At 43.9% G+C, this 15,704-nt stretch overlaps 1 protein-coding gene across 14 annotated transcripts in view; it reads right to left on the reverse strand.

Moving 5' to 3' along the window:
* Positions 1 to 15,704, reverse strand: part of RBFOX2 (RNA binding fox-1 homolog 2) — a 170,059-nt gene that overhangs the window by 51,244 nt on the left and 103,111 nt on the right. For all 14 annotated transcript variants that reach the window (XM_057387329.1, XM_057387361.1, XM_057387311.1 and 11 more), the window contains one exon: positions 8,032 to 8,256. In XM_057387329.1, the coding sequence (XP_057243312.1) occupies positions 8,032 to 8,256 (225 nt within the window). The remainder of the gene's footprint in view (positions 1 to 8,031; positions 8,257 to 15,704) is intronic.

The following is a 15,704-nucleotide window of genomic DNA, read 5'->3' on the forward strand; positions in this document are numbered from 1 at the left end:
CTATGCTATTTAGTGGTTTTATTTTCCTGATTTCATCAGAGTTCTCTGCTCCTCAGGGCAAATCTGTCCAAGAAGGACAAAACACAGGAGGAGCTTATCTATCTCACCACTGCACGCAACACCTGCAAGTGAGTGCTCCAAAGTAACTCCCCAAAATCACCTATACTCCTACAAAAAGGGATAGCTACATTGTAATACAGGTTGGACAGGAGTGGATCTGTTTTTTTCACAGGGGAGAATACAGAATGTTGTTTTCACTCCTCTCCCATCCATTTGCTCCCAGGCAGAGGACAGAACTCTGTTCTTACTAAGGGTGCAATGTATCATGTATAGTGGCCTGCTCAAAAGCACTCACAGTTGTTCCTGCATATGGCAGAGAGCTGCTGCCACACAGGAGTTATCCTGCAGCACGTGAGATGTGTATGGTAAGACAAATGCATCAAAGAGAAGAAATGATAGAAGGAAAAATGGATATTGGTCCACTCTTACCTTTTTAACCACACTGTAAGTCCCCAAATGCTTTTCAGGCTTTCACATGGCCTGACTTTTCAGTAGTAGTTTAACATTAAACAGCTTCTTCTGGATGCCATAGCTCCCTCATCTCTATCATCCATGGCCCTAGGTAAGATTTGAGCTTTCCACCACTGTAACATTAGCTCAGTATATTTGATCATTGCCATTCAGCTACAACATAAATAAAWAAAAAAAAAAMCAGCCTCCTCAGATCTTTTATAGTTACTCCTTGGCTTAATTCATTAGGAAGRAGATGAAAGGAAGGGCCTTGAAGCTTGTTCTCAGGCAACACATAACAGAGACAGGCAACAGCGCAACCCTGACCAAGCCAGATGATGAAAGTCCTCATTTCACCAAGTGCCCACTCCCCACCTTCACTCCTTCCCCACAAGGAGTTCAGTCTCCCTCTGACCTCGTGTCAGCATTTCAGTGAAGAAACAGACCTCTCTGTCCTCTACAGAATCAGCTTGGAAGGGCTGAATACACATTCCCTAAGACTCAATGCCTGTCATCAGGCAACATAGAGGCACGCTGCAGCAAAGATCTCACATTTGGGAACACTACTGGATTCATTGTACCTCCTCAACAGAGCCTGTGTAACATACACTGATGCAGGTGATAGCGCCACTCATGCTTGCACACGCAAGCTTTGAGCTCTGTCTAAGGTCACTGAAATACATATCAGAACTTAGGACAGTAAAACATGTGCATCACTTTCAACTCCTTGCTGCCTGTGCCCCCAGGGCAGCTCCTCCCTTACACCTGCCAGCAGCAAGGAAACCCTGAGCAAGAAGAGGCAGCTGCAAAGAGAAGCACAGACTATACTCATGCACGTAGCCATGTAAAAGGGAAGGAAGACACCTGGCAACAATAGGGTGTTCTGAAAGGTTTGGGGGCAGCTCTGCAACCATCATCCCACCTTTCAACTGGTCACCTCTGTCCTAATGCAGGTGATGAACAATCACTTTCTGAGGATTTCTCCTCAGCAGTGGGGAGGCGGGAGCTCCAGCACCACCCAAGCTCTGAGCAGATCTCCCTCTGAATGGCTAGACAGAGGGTTGCCTCCCCAGCAAGCCAGATAAGCATTGGTGCAACAGACCAGCACAGAGATTATTAATACCCAGCACATTCTGTTTCCATCTCCCACTTTCTTCTAGAACTGGAACCGCTTCAGGTCCAAGTTACAGAGAAACAAAAAACAACCCTCCATTTTCTCCCCCAGGAAGCAGGCAGTCCAAAATGTTGTGAATCATAATGAGGAGGTTAAGGGCTATAAATCACTGCAAAGAAAATATTTACAAAATACAAACTAATAACTATATTTAAAAGGGGATTTGGGTGGCTTACAAAATCTAGGAGACAGACAGTGCTCACTCCCCTGCTCCTAGATCAGTTTTGAATCCAAAAAAAGCCAAAACCAAACACCCAACCTTGTTTGGATCAAGAGCTTGAAGAACTGTGGAGACAAGGATTGAAAGCTACGACTGGGAGAAGGCAATCTTCCCACCATGAAGCAGCGCACAGATAATGTGGAAAMATTTCTGCAACCTCTAATGAAGAACCTGTGTCAAAACAACCAGCCACCCACCAATCAACACATACCTGCTGTGCAGGATTGGTGAAAAAACAAGTAAAGAATCAGGCCCTAAGCACAAAATCCATCTCCTGCCCCACTACACTCTACTAAAGTAGGACTGAGAGCCTACACATCTAAGAGCAAATGCCATGGGAACTTCAGCTGCTTAAACATTTGTTCAGCAGACTGAAGACCTCAGGGCTAATTATCACCTTTCAGCAGTAAATGTAATTTTACAAATATATCCATGTACTTTGATTTTGAGAGATGTCAGCAATGTCACGTTAAAAAAAATTGGAGGCAACATTAATTATTATTCAAAATGTGCTGTATGCTAAAAAAAACAGACCAAAAAATTCTAAGGACATACCAACTAACTTTTGTAAAGCTTTTTACTATTTTCTATATAGTCAGGTGAATTCAGGGTATATTTTTTCTGATTTGCATTTTTTGTTAGTTATTTYTATTTAGTTAGTTACTTTCAGACATATTGAATCTTAAAGTCATTTTATTCACTTTCCTCATTGAAGATATACCTTACAGAACACAAACCTAACATAGGACAGCACATAGGAAGCTTTGCTACCTACCCTGCCAACATCTCTGATGTGTCCAGCAACAGTTTCAATGCAAAGATGGATATTTGTAACAGGATTCTTCAGCACTTTTTTATTTTCCTTTTCAATGAAGTGCTGAAATGGACCCCCCCTGAAAGGCCTGTTCTGCTGGTGACATTATCAAACCTGTGAGCAGTTCCAGCCCATTCCTCACAAAACAGGGGTGCCCTGACAAGGTGAAGGAGCCAGCAAAATTTCCCAAGCCAATGGTCACCCACCCCCAGACCCACCCACTCCATTGACAGTGGCAGAAGAGCCACACAGTGACACACTTAAGCTCAATCCAGCCCATTGTCTTCTTTCTAACAGCAGCCTAATCTATGGCATCTGTGGAAGAATGTAAGAGCAGGGCAAATGCTCAGTGATTTTTCTCCACCAAACTAAGCCAGCTGATGTCTCAACTTGCAAAGCATCCTGTGCAGTGCTAATTTCATTATACGGAAAAAAAAGTAGTAAACACTGTTTTTTTTTTCTTCCATACATGGGACCCAATAATTTCCCACATGCATCCTAGTGAGTGAAAATGGGAAAGTTCCACATTTCAGCTGCCTTACTCCACCCCCAATGTTCTATGTACTTGTCATATGCCTTCATTCCTGACAGCTCTTTCCATAAGTGAAGATTTCATTTCTTCTCATAAAGAACCTGCTACATCCCTTTCATCATCACTTTTATCCTTCCCTCTGCTTCTGCTAGATCTGCTATAACCTTGAGATACATGGAAGTACCACAGCTATATACTCTAACATAATGATGTTTGCTGATTTATTTCCCATTTCTCATTTTTAAATCTGCCTCACTAGACACAAGTCTGCAAGTGCCAACAATCTGCCTCATATTCAAAGCAAACTCCTGATGTTAAATGTCAGGGTTTGCAACCTCAAGACAGCAATTTCTAAGCCAAGGTGGCCAAACAATCACCAGCTAACTACTTATTTGAAGCTAGCTCYTCCTCATGTCTACCTCCTCAGCTGTATCAGAAAATAACTAAGGATATTCATTAAACATATTTCTCACCTGAAATATCTCACATGAGCAATTGCTTTAATTACTAAAGGGATGAGAAGTAATTACAGAGGAAAAGTCAGCAAATTCAGTCTAGGCAAGAAACACCCAAGGGGAAGTCATCATTATAGTATCACCCATTTGTTGTAAAAGCCCGTTGAGGAAACCTTGGTGCCATAGGCTCTCTTCTTTCTAAATCCTTGCTAGATGTACAGGGCACAACCAGATGACCAAACATCTTCCCTGTCTTCTTCCCACCATGACACATATGGGCCTCCACCACAAATGTGTCTCCTTTGAGAATTGGAAAGTCAATATCCCTTTATGGTATATAGATGAGTTAAATACATTTCAGTACAGCACATCAAGAAGCTGAGACACGATGCTCTGTAATTAAGTAATGCTTTATACTGGTTCATAACAACGTAACACCAAGGCAACAGCACCTGCCATTTTCTTGCAAAGTAATTTACATAAACTTACTCCTCTACTTCTATACCTCCAGCTGCATTCCATAATTTATACAGACATACAAATTCTTCCTTCTGACATTAACAAGAGAAACAAATCAAATAATCAGCTTGCAGTATTAAATGCATTGCATTTACTATCAAGCTTTTTTAGTTCAGCAGATGATTAATCTTCCCTCTGCRGATAGAGTACCAGGAGATGCAGAGAGCTGACAATTGCTCTCGGCTTCTGGCCATGCTCTCCATACGCTTACCTTGCAATAACAGCATTTGCTGGATCCCTCCAAGAGCTGCTCTAATTCATTAACCCAGAAGAAGAATTGGATAGCTTTCTGCCAGGTCAGTGAATTAAGGTGGCTCACGTAAGGAATGCCAGAGACAGTAAAGAGGAGTGGGAGATTGYGCTTGGAGCCAGATCTCTCCTTTCTGACAGCAGTGAATCTCTTAGATCAGCTCAGCTGCCAGAGGTACTGCAGCCTAATTAGCATCTCCCCTTGCAGCTAACTGTGCTGGGTGTTTCCATTAGGGATAAGAGCAGAAAGGTAAACAAAGATGGGGGAAGGGGGCAGAAACCAGGCAACCCAGCACCGTAAGTGAAATGCTGAGTATCCACTGTTTAAGAGAAGGGCTGCAACAGGCAAACCAACTAGGCCAAATATGGTCCTGTACCTCAGTCTATTTTTAATCCAGGTCTTTCAGCAGTGCTTTCRGACAATATCAGGAGAAGGGACAGATGTTTGTAGATGAAGACCGAGAGGTCTTCTTGCCACATGCCAGGCAAGAAACAAAGCCTCACAGATGAGACTTGATCCTAAAATAAAGATTCCAAAATATGAAGCTGTTTGCATTGCACCACCTACTGCACCAATTTATTTTCCATGCCCCAATCCTGAGACCTCTAAATGCTTTCCACTACATTCAGACCTCCATAGCTCATCTTTAGCTGGTGACACCAACCAGCCATTCCTCTTTGTTCAGGGTTTTACACTGCGTAGGAAGGCCCAGACTTAGACTCTCAAAGTTTATTTTATCTATGTTCACTGCTGATCTTTGACCTCAGGCTCCCAGACCACTGTCAATTAATTAACTCAGACACCACCACTAATCTCAAATTATTYTAGCTCACTTGCCCACCAGAACCAGCCAAGTTTCTATGAGAAGGTGTTAAGGACCTGTGTGTTAAGGAACCTGTTACAACCACCATTATATTACTCTGTAACATCTTACCAACAAGATCAAGCCCCCTTTCCCTGAGGGCCCCTTAAGCTGCCCCATGCTCTTTGTTACTTCTGCAGTTATCCTAAAGGCTATCAGCCTGAAAGGCAGGAAAGCCCCGCCATCTGACCACACCTTTTGCTATCACCCTCTGTCCTGACAACTGGACCAATCACAGGCCTTGGTCTTAAAAGCAAGGAGACAACTTATCTGTCCAGCTGAAGGAATTTCTGAACCACCCCATGGGAGCACAGGCTTCAGTCAGCAGCTAAAAAATCCACTGGCTGTTCAGTCTGGGATATCTCCTTCACACACGACAGCAGCTATGCTTGTCAGTCATACCTCAACTGTCATGACTTTTTGCTCTATTAAAGTCAGTAGTGTTGTTTGAGCAAAATGATAAAATGGTTAAAGGAAAAGATGCCCTAAAGCACAGCAGTCTAGTCCACATGGACTGAGGATGTGTGTCAAACAAGTAATAGCCAGCACATGTGATGGACAAGATGCTTGACATTAGCTGTAGATGTTTAAGATTAAATAAACAACCTGTTCTACTGTATTTTAATAGCATGCTTTAACTTGAGTAACTACTGAGCCTTCTTGCTTCCCCTAGTTCCTACATCATTAATCAGTTTACTGAAAAGGAGAAAAGTTACAAGGAATTACATCCTAAGGCAGCCCACAGAATCAAAATAACTTCACAGAGAAGAAGTCCTAGAGAAAGATGAAGGGACCTGGAAGATCCAGGATGCAGTGGATGTGAGAGTCAGGCACATGAAAAGCCCCTGGTTGAGGCACCTTTCCCCTTGCTTCCACAATTTTCTTCATGTGTCACCATCCAGAATCCTCTGGCTTTGATCAGTCCCAGCCATAGCGGCCACAGCATCACCCTTGTGAGTGCGCTTACCCTTTCCCAGCCAGCTATGGCCACAAGCCTGACTCTGCATGCTCAGCTTGCACATCTTTACCCACATCAAAAGGTTACTGTAGATGTGCACCCCTGTTTCCAACAGCCAATACAAGCGCTGTATGCTACTCAGCCTGTTCCTCGGATAACCCTCTGCCAGTCAGGCTCCCTCCGCAGACTCCTGGCAACTCTACTGCCTGCCAGCAGTCTCCCAGCAACACTCCCCCCTGCACAGATGGGCTCCCAGTCCCTCCTCACAGGATAGCCACAGGCTGTGGGCTCCTTGGAGCCAGAATTAGTTGATGAAACACAGAGCTCAGCCCTGCAGAGCCACAGAGATGGCTCCTAATATGGAAGGGGAGCAGAAAGGCTGGCAAGAGCTTACATCCAAGGTCAAGGCTCACATGATTTCCATTAAAAAGAAATGCTCTTAAGCTCTGGACAAGGATGGGAACAGAAAAAAAAACACACGGGGAAAGCCACTGCCCTGTTTTTATTCCTTGTTTCCAGCTTCCCCATCCAACTGGCTGTGCCTGAGGTAGTTGTTTGCTGGAGATGGGCAGCCCAAATCTTCCGTGTTGGAACAGTATCGGACAATCTGGTACTAAAACGATGACTTGCATTTCTGTACACTGCATCAGCTCTAAGTTTTATTTCCTGCCTAGTCTTTTCTCATTTAGCTTTTTTTTGCCAAGCAAGGCACCCTAAGTTCCTTTTACACACCACCAATTGCCTTACTGAATTTGTACTCCTTTTCTTCTTCAAGATGCCAAACTTGGGGCATTCCTAGAACGAAATCAAATATATCTTATCCAAGTCATGACCAATAGTGCCAATTGTGCAGCCACTGCCCACTGCAGAAGAAGCAGAAGCACACACAAGGAACCATGAACACAAGAGCTGGCACTTTTAGTTCCTCCAACTGCTGGCACTGAATTTATTCTGTATTTACCACGGGAAAAAAATAATCTCTACAAGCCAAACACCAACTACAAGTAAAACTGAAAGCATTAACAGATTAAATCCGCCCCTGAGCACCAAAGACTATCACCATAAGGCTCTTTATTAGGAAGTTAAGTCTTAACAAGTGGCTTAAGGATGGATAAAGCTTTTCCTAGGATAATCTGCCAGCATGTTGCCCAGTGCCAGTTCCAGGCCATTGAAAGAAGGAAGCAAAAAATATAAGATAAAGAAACTCTTGGTTTGGCAAATGGATGACCAGTAGCTGAGAGCTCATCTTCTATCTTTGCTCCCTGAAGCTCCCTGTTGTCTACAGAAAGTCAAAGAAAAGTAACTTTCTACTCTGCTAGCTTCCTGAAAACAAAAACACATTGGGATTACACCTAAAATGCATGTGCTCACCCTAATTCTTTTTACTGTCAACCTTCCAGGATTTTCCTCCCTCACATTTATTTGAACCATTCACCAATTAACACAAAGTAATTAACACTTTTGTAAAAGACTGTCTTTGGACAATGCCACCAGGGTAAAACCACCATGATCATGATTTCAAGTACTACTGCTCTCTGCAGGCACCAATTTACAAGGGCAACACACAAAACGAGAAACCCAGCAATGGAAGGTCAGAAGCCATGTTTTGTTTCTAATTCTCTCCTTTCAAGTCTACTGCTGGTTTGCTGCATACTTGAGAAACAGCAGCAATCTCATCAGTGGCTGCTTTTCCCCAAAGCATTGTGCTGTTCTGGCTGGGCACCCTTGTGCACTTACTGCAAGAGATCCGTTCTGCGTGCTGGCCGTGTTCGTGCTCTGCTCTCCATGCGGCTGCGTGCTCCCATAGAGTGTCAGATTGTGCTCGCTGGTCTGGCCTGCATAGTCCTGAGTGTGTGGCACCCCGTACTCTGTGGGAATCCCATTCTGTGGGGGTGGCGGAAATGGGATTGTGGTGAATGGCTGCACCATTGCATCAGGAGTTGCTGCTGGCTCCTGGTTACCCTAAAGAAAGGAAAAAGGAGAAAACAGCTTTATACTACAGAAGATAGTGCAAAACATCACCCTGAGAAACATCACACATGGTCATGTGAATATCCGACCCACCATCACCATAGTATTCCACAGTCTTCCAATATCTTTATTATTAAAAAGTGCAAGCCTCGCTCCTCTGAGCCATGATACTGTTTTCTTAATCTTTTCAGGGCAATTCTCTTGCTACCGGGTGSCATATGGTGAACAAATTATGGGGTTAGCAGATTGCATAACCCCCTGATCTCACACAAAGCTTTACACATAGTACGGTGTTATTTCAGAAGAGGGAAGAGGCACTCAAACATTGGAACAAAGAAGGAAACACAGACAGAAGAGCAGGGTTCTTCGACATCCCTAAAAGTACCATAACTGGGTCCATCTCCTCCAGCCTGACCCTTGTTGCTCACAAGCAACCCACAAGCAAGTACACTGTGTGGTTCAGAGGACACCTCTGTTATGTTACAGTGATAAAAAGTAGTTTTTAAAATCCATCTGTGCAGAAGCCCCCTCCTTTGCACCCTGGCAGCACTGAGTAAAAAACACAGGTGCTCAGGTATCTGTTGTTGAAATATCCCATTTGCTTCTTGCTGGCCAAGCAGGAGACACCAAAGAGCTGTAGGGAAACAAGCTGAGATCGCAAGCCTGGAGCACAGTCCAGGCTCTTTCCCAATCCTGAGCATCTCTACAATCACACACGGCATTAATTACCACTCCTCCCTCAGCTTAGGGTAACCCACAGAGACCACTTGGATAGCGGACTTTTTAGAAGCTTTTAGCGCTGTCTTAGATATAGCTGACACCAACCAGATGACTCAGAAACAGAGAACTGACCATGCAAAAGATATCCCCAGAAGACAACAAAAATGCTATCTCACCACGTCAGAAAACCACAAGAAGCAAACAAAAAAGCATGCAACCCTGCAGCCTCTGCAGGGATCTCACCAAGGGGGGAGCAGCGTTCATCCCCCCAGGGTGAAGGAGAACAGCCTTGACAATGAAGCCCAGCCCTGGGAAGCCCAGGCTGCTGCACTGCTCCTACTGCTTTCTTCACTGCAGCAGAAAAAAAAAATCCACAGAAAAGATTTATGATAGGAGGGCTGCTTGATTTATGTGCGTGTCAGCAGACTAATCCTGATTTTAAATTTTGGCTGCTGTTCCAGCCCTGGGTCCTCCCCCACAAAGCCTGAAGGTGCTCGAGGCTATTCTGACACCAGCATGCTTAAATCAATGGAGTAAAAGCATAACAGACCTTATCCCTGGATAGGAATGGCAGAGTGGGAATTACCAAGCAGCCTTTCAGCAGAGAGCATGCAGGGGCTGACGGACCTCCAGTGAAGCCAGACAAACCTTTCAGTCCCTTTATCAGCCTACCTGCAGCTTTCCCATCCGGGCGAAGGAAACAGTGATAAACGCAGTGCACCTCCAGCCAGCACCGGGTCATTCAGACATTGGCTGAATCCCAAATTTGCTCTGACATTAGTCTATCTGGTCTGCCTCCCCTGGGGGCCACGTGGCCATGCACTCCCGCAGCTGGGGAGAAGGAGAGGGAAGGGCATTCAATACCACTTAGCACAGCCGAGCTGCAGCCTTGGCCCGTGCAGAAGAACGGACGGTTTCAAGTCCAGCCTTGCTGCCTGCAGGAACACAAACTCTGCAGCCTTATCCAAGAAAGAAAGATTCAGGCGAGCACGCCAGCCGTGACCAGCGCTCGGCTCCTTGCACGCACTCCCCCGAGCAGTTGCAGCCCTGCGTCGCGTGGTCGCAGCTCTGCAGAGGTTTTTTCACACACCAAGCACATTTTTTGAAAGCAGGACAGGATTTCTGTTTCCCCCCAAAAAAGGAGGGCAGATCCACCAACCCTCCAGTTCTGCTCATTCCTTTGCTATTCTCAGCTTCAAAGCAAGCCACTTCTGACTCAACCCGTCATCAAGATCTGCACAGTGACTTCTGAAACGGGAGGTAGGACAGGCAGAACAATGGCCATTCCACTGCAAACCAGGTAGCAGTAACCCTACTGCTCACCTACTCTGTTTATCCCGACGTGACAGCTCCACTCTGTCCACATACTGTTCCTTTCCAAGCTCTTTTGTTTACAGTGTTTCATTGTATTTGATGGTCTGCATTCTTCCGTACAGCCCACATTGTCTGCTCCTTTCTTACACTTCAAATAGGAGCTAAAAAGGAAACCGAATTTTTCTTGTCAACTGATTTTTTTTTTTCCACAGGAAGATGGAGGAGCAGAAACTATTTCCAGTCTTCTCAGAACAAGCTAGATTTCCAAGCCAGCAGCACCCCAGGTCAGAGCAAGAGAATGCTGATTAGCCCCAAACAAAACCTATTCCACCATCCTCTCAACAGGGCAAGGCTGCTCCCCAAAGGACATAGTACAGCATTCTGTTCAACCTCACTCTTAGACTACTTAAAAAGTCAGCCCATGAACCTTATATAATCTTATTTTCAATGTTTTTACTCCTCAGTTAATACTGTTCCTTCCAGTTTAAATGCTTTTCAAGCTTTTAAATATTTTCTCTCCCTTCTTCAATTATCTACATATGTTTGAAGCAYGAAAAATGCTTACTGTCTCTTCTGTTGCTTGTGGCATTTTGATAATACATATTTATTTTGAGTTTAATCACACCTCTCAAGCCAAAATACCCTGGTAACTTTATTACTTCTCTCTGACCTTCCTAAGATTTTTCAAAGGAGGACTTCTGGTACAGGATAAAATGGTTATAATACCATTTATTAATGTCACCTCTCCCACTCCTCAAATCACACTAACATGCAAAAATTGTATCTTTTATTACAAATGTATCCTTCATTTGATGTCTCAGGTTATCTGGAAATCTATCATCATTATATTTGTCCAGGTTTCATCATCCCATGGAGTATCTGTATCTCAAATTATTTTTCCCCTGATATGATTATGGACATATTTCCCATCTGATTTTTTTTGTAATTTTAATTTCCTTTGATGCTTTAGAATTATGTTTTTCCCTGTTTCCTCTAGTATCTACAGAAAAGGACTCCTGATGAAATCTCTGCAAGTTTCACAGCATACTGATATTCTCTAAACCCAGGAGATTTTATTCTTCTGTTATTCTACCAAATTTCAACATTTACACAACATGTTTTCAAGAACTAACACAGAGCACACACACACATAAAATCCCATTAATCTTCAAAGACAGAACCTTAACTCATTTCCATACTTCTAAACYACCACATAAAGTTCTGAAGTCAGAGGTGCTGCTTCTCACACTTCTCATGTGAAGAGAGAAGAGGAGGAACCCTCAAATTTCCAGGTAAAGCTAAGTACTTAGAAGTACAGTCTCAACAGAAAGTATTTTGTCTGCAGTCTTGACAACATACCTCACTGCATTGCCAGTCCTGCCCGTTTAACTAATGAAAATACCTTAAAAATTTACTCAAATGCAACAAGAAACCCAGACAGGCATGTCCAAGACCAGTCACCATCCCCAACTTACATAAGGACGCCACCACAGGATTAGGAAAACCTGGTTGCAGCTCCCCACCAAAAACTACTGCCRTCTTAAAACTTCTGTGATGGTGTGAAATAAATGTTAATCAATTTTAAGRAACAGACAAACACCTCTCTTGGCCACAATGCATCAGACTGGCAGTCTCCAGGAGGAGAGTGTGAGGGACATGTGTTTGAAGGAATAATTTTACCAGATCCAGATCAACCGAYTCCCTCCGCCAATTTATGCTGCCATGCACCAACTACGATAGCTGCCATTCCATGCTCCAGCTGGGAAGGGCTGTTCAGTGCAAGTGAAACTTAGTGTAATTAACACACACACTCCTAAAAAAAGAAGGAAATCTTCYAGTACAATATATGCTGACCTATAGTTCAAAGAAAAGCAGTAATTCATGTGTTTCCTATTCATTATGTTGTTCTGCTCCCAMAGAAATCATTCATTCATATCAGGTAAGAATTCAAAGCAGCTGCCCCCTTGCAAAACGCTGGTATCTGATTCAGAGTACCCAAGCCCCCAGGGCACAAGGATATGGTTACCCATCTGGGCTCTCCTTTCATGCCCCTATTCTCAGCCCTACAAAGGTCCAGTCGTGTCCTTACAGATGCCAACTTTCTTCCTTAAATCAGGCTTTTGCYCACACAGCTCAGCACAAACCCATCCCATATTTTGTTTAAAAAATGAATTAGCTAAAGCAGTGAAAAATCCCTAATGGGGACACATTTCTAAGAGCTTATGCAGSTTTAAGTTCATTAATGAACTTCACAGCTCCAAGCTAAGCTAAGGAATGAGTAACTGCACATGGTGCTACCTTGCAGAAGGGTGGGAGCTGGGGACAGCTTCTCAACAAGGAGACACGTGTCTCAGCAAATACAACATAGGATGAATTCTTTCAGCAGACAGCAGGTGGTGATCCAAGATCACGGCACCAAAAGCGAACACCAGAAATGCACACAAAGGCCTCCTGCTTCCATAAAACTGTCAAAAATCAGCCTGTTTTGTGAAGGAGTGGTTGTTTTTGCTCATTAGAGAGATGGGTGTAAGTACAGGGATATGAAAGGAGCCTTACAGCAATGCAGGTCCAGATCTCATCTGTATTGGTATACCATAATATGCACAGATAATAAAGCCTAACCAGCCAAATAAAAATTAYATTATTGGTAAAGCTAAACTGGTACAATTCTGTATAGATGTGGCAAACTGCCACAAGGTATCTGGGCTGTGCTATCTATAACCCTATTGTGAGTCATCAGTATCACAGAAAGGTGCAGAGAAATGGTAGAGTATATAAACATCACACACATCTTAAAAATGTCTTTGAACTCTGCTAACCCCCAAATCACTGGGACAGATGTGAGTATAAGCCTATTAGTGTAATGGGGTCTCTAACAGGTATATCTTCACTGAACTAATGTTATGAATCCTTGAAGCAGGTGACTTGCAGCTAACAGGCACAATTAACCTGTCTGTGAAGACCAGAGCATGCCAGGCTACAACTGGAACTTGTAGTTTGCTCTCTGCACTAACCTAATCCCTTCAGTAAGCAGCATAAATGTTTGGAGCTGATATCTGAAGAGCCTGGCACCAACCTGGAACCACTGCTCACTCTCAGCTCTCCACATGAAAGGGATTCTTCTGAGTGAGGGGAATGCGGGGACCATGCTGTCCCTCCTACAACCCAGGTCACAGCCTCCTGTCAGGGACGCAAACATCACACCCGGCTTCAGCATAGGAAGCAAAGCACTGCTCCCTGACTGTACGCAGACAAGAGAGAAAGGGCTGACCATCCAAGGCTGCTACTTACAAGCAAGAGAATAATTAGTTAATTAATACTAATGGCCTGTTTATTTCCCCCCTTCCCTTCTCACAGATCAACAAAAAGGCTGCTGTAGCAGGGTCCCCTTCCCAGACCCTTCCAATAATCTCCCTTCCCAGTTTTCAGCTGCAGCTTCAGAGGGGCTTTGGCTGGAGCTGCCACCGTCCCACCTCCAGCTATGCACTCCTGCCCTCTCTCCCCTGCCAGCCTGCCCACCACTGAGCCCTTTCAGCACATGTCCCAGGGRAAAAAAAATTACTCACTTTTTATTGCCAGATCAGTTTTGTTCCCAGTTAAGAGTGCTGAAACAGCTTGGCAAGGAGTTGGAGGAGAACCAGAGCCAAAAAGGACAGGGGGTGGAGAAACTGGGGAGGGAAGGGCCATGGGCACCAGCATCGGATGAGCTCAGGCTGCCAGGGAGCCGCAGTCTCCAGCATGCATTAACCCTCTCCACAGGCAGTCCCACAATTTGGTCGCTGATAACATACATATCAACTAGCAATTTCTTCTCAAATGGAATTGATACACAGCAGTGTGAACGGTGCACTCCACATCCACCAGGAACTCCTCCATTATCCCTTCCAGAAAAAGACATTGGCTGGGGCATTCATTACAGCAAAGATAAACTCCACCCTACACTGGTGGCTCTCACAACACATGAAATTGATTTTCAAAACTGTGCCTTTGCTCTTTAGGGCCGTGAAGATGCTCAAACACAAGATAATGAAGTGATGGCTTTCCAATTCCCCAGACACGCCAAAACAGTGACTTGGCCGTACTAACCCTGCCGGTGCCCACAAACATGATACAAGCTCCCTATCCCAAAATGGAGCAATAATACTTTCTCCATTTTGTCACAGATCAGCTTCTGTATAGGAAGAATGGGTAAAATGCCTACAGAAAAGAAATCTGGTGGTGAAAAAGATATATACAAAGGATATAACTATCTCATATCCTTCATCTTTGTACAAACCCATTCCTGGATTCAGAGGGAAATGTGACCCTAACCTGACACCCATAGTCCACACTACAAAGGCATTTCCGTAACTCCAGAGAGCAAGACTGACATGCCTGTATATCTGGGACCCAGACTGATAAAATCAACACTCTTTCTTAGTGTGGGTTGATCATAAAAGCACCTTGAAGTGGATCACAGTAATAAGAGGTTTTGTGTTTCATCTGCACATCTGGAGCTTGATCTTCATTTGATCTGTGACACACTGTGGTAATAGAAAAGGCGTGATGGATTTTGACTCCATTGCCATGGGCACGAGAGTAACTCCTCCTGAATCCTCCCAAAAGCAGGGCTCTGCATATAGGTAGTTCTGGAAACATCTGCTGGAGTTTTATGGTAGTTTTGTTAAAACAAAGGAAATCTAAGTTCATGTGTACACTTTTTAAAATTTAAATCTGATACAATCACTCAGGAAATTCCTTTTGCACTGGATTAGGTTAAGCCTCAATAAGCTAATCTTGCACCAGTTAAAAAAAAAAATCTAAAAAGAGATGCCTGGACTTACACTTGCACCTAGCTAACCATTTAAAGCCATGTCTCCTTCAACTTCCTGGTGCAAGCTTGCACTAGATTATCTAATCTTGCCCTTCCTAGATATGTAAAGTAAGGGAAGAACAAGTTATCTTCCAATACACACTCTATCATTCCAAGCCACCAAAAAGCATTCTGTAAAACAAAGCAGCCGGGCTTTTGTTTTTTCTAGTGCATTTAAGAACTTTATGGAGAAGTTCAAGCCCCCCCTTCTGAAGGAAAGGTTGAAAGAAAATTATAATCTTATCTTACTGTTATACACAGGAAGCACTCACTCACCCCCATGCTATCATCATTTTCAGTAAAGGCCAACTTTTGCTGTACCCCTATACACAAATTCAGGCTCTCACTGCCGAGTGCATGCACACGTGGTAAGAAGCATTTGTGCAACCTGCAAAGAGGCTTTCTGTTGGATGTAGCCCAAGTTTTAAGAGTTATACAGCATTAACAAAGCCCAGGGCCACACCTACTTACCAGCCTGAAACATACCTTTCAGACTTTAAAAAGCACTGATTTCTGCTACTAAAACCTACATTATTCCCCACTAAGGAAAAAA

Source organism: Malurus melanocephalus, unplaced genomic scaffold (assembly GCF_030028575.1).
Source record: "Malurus melanocephalus ecotype Western Australia unplaced genomic scaffold, MMel_1.1 scaffold_17, whole genome shotgun sequence".
Taxonomy (NCBI): Eukaryota; Metazoa; Chordata; class Aves; order Passeriformes; family Maluridae; genus Malurus; species Malurus melanocephalus.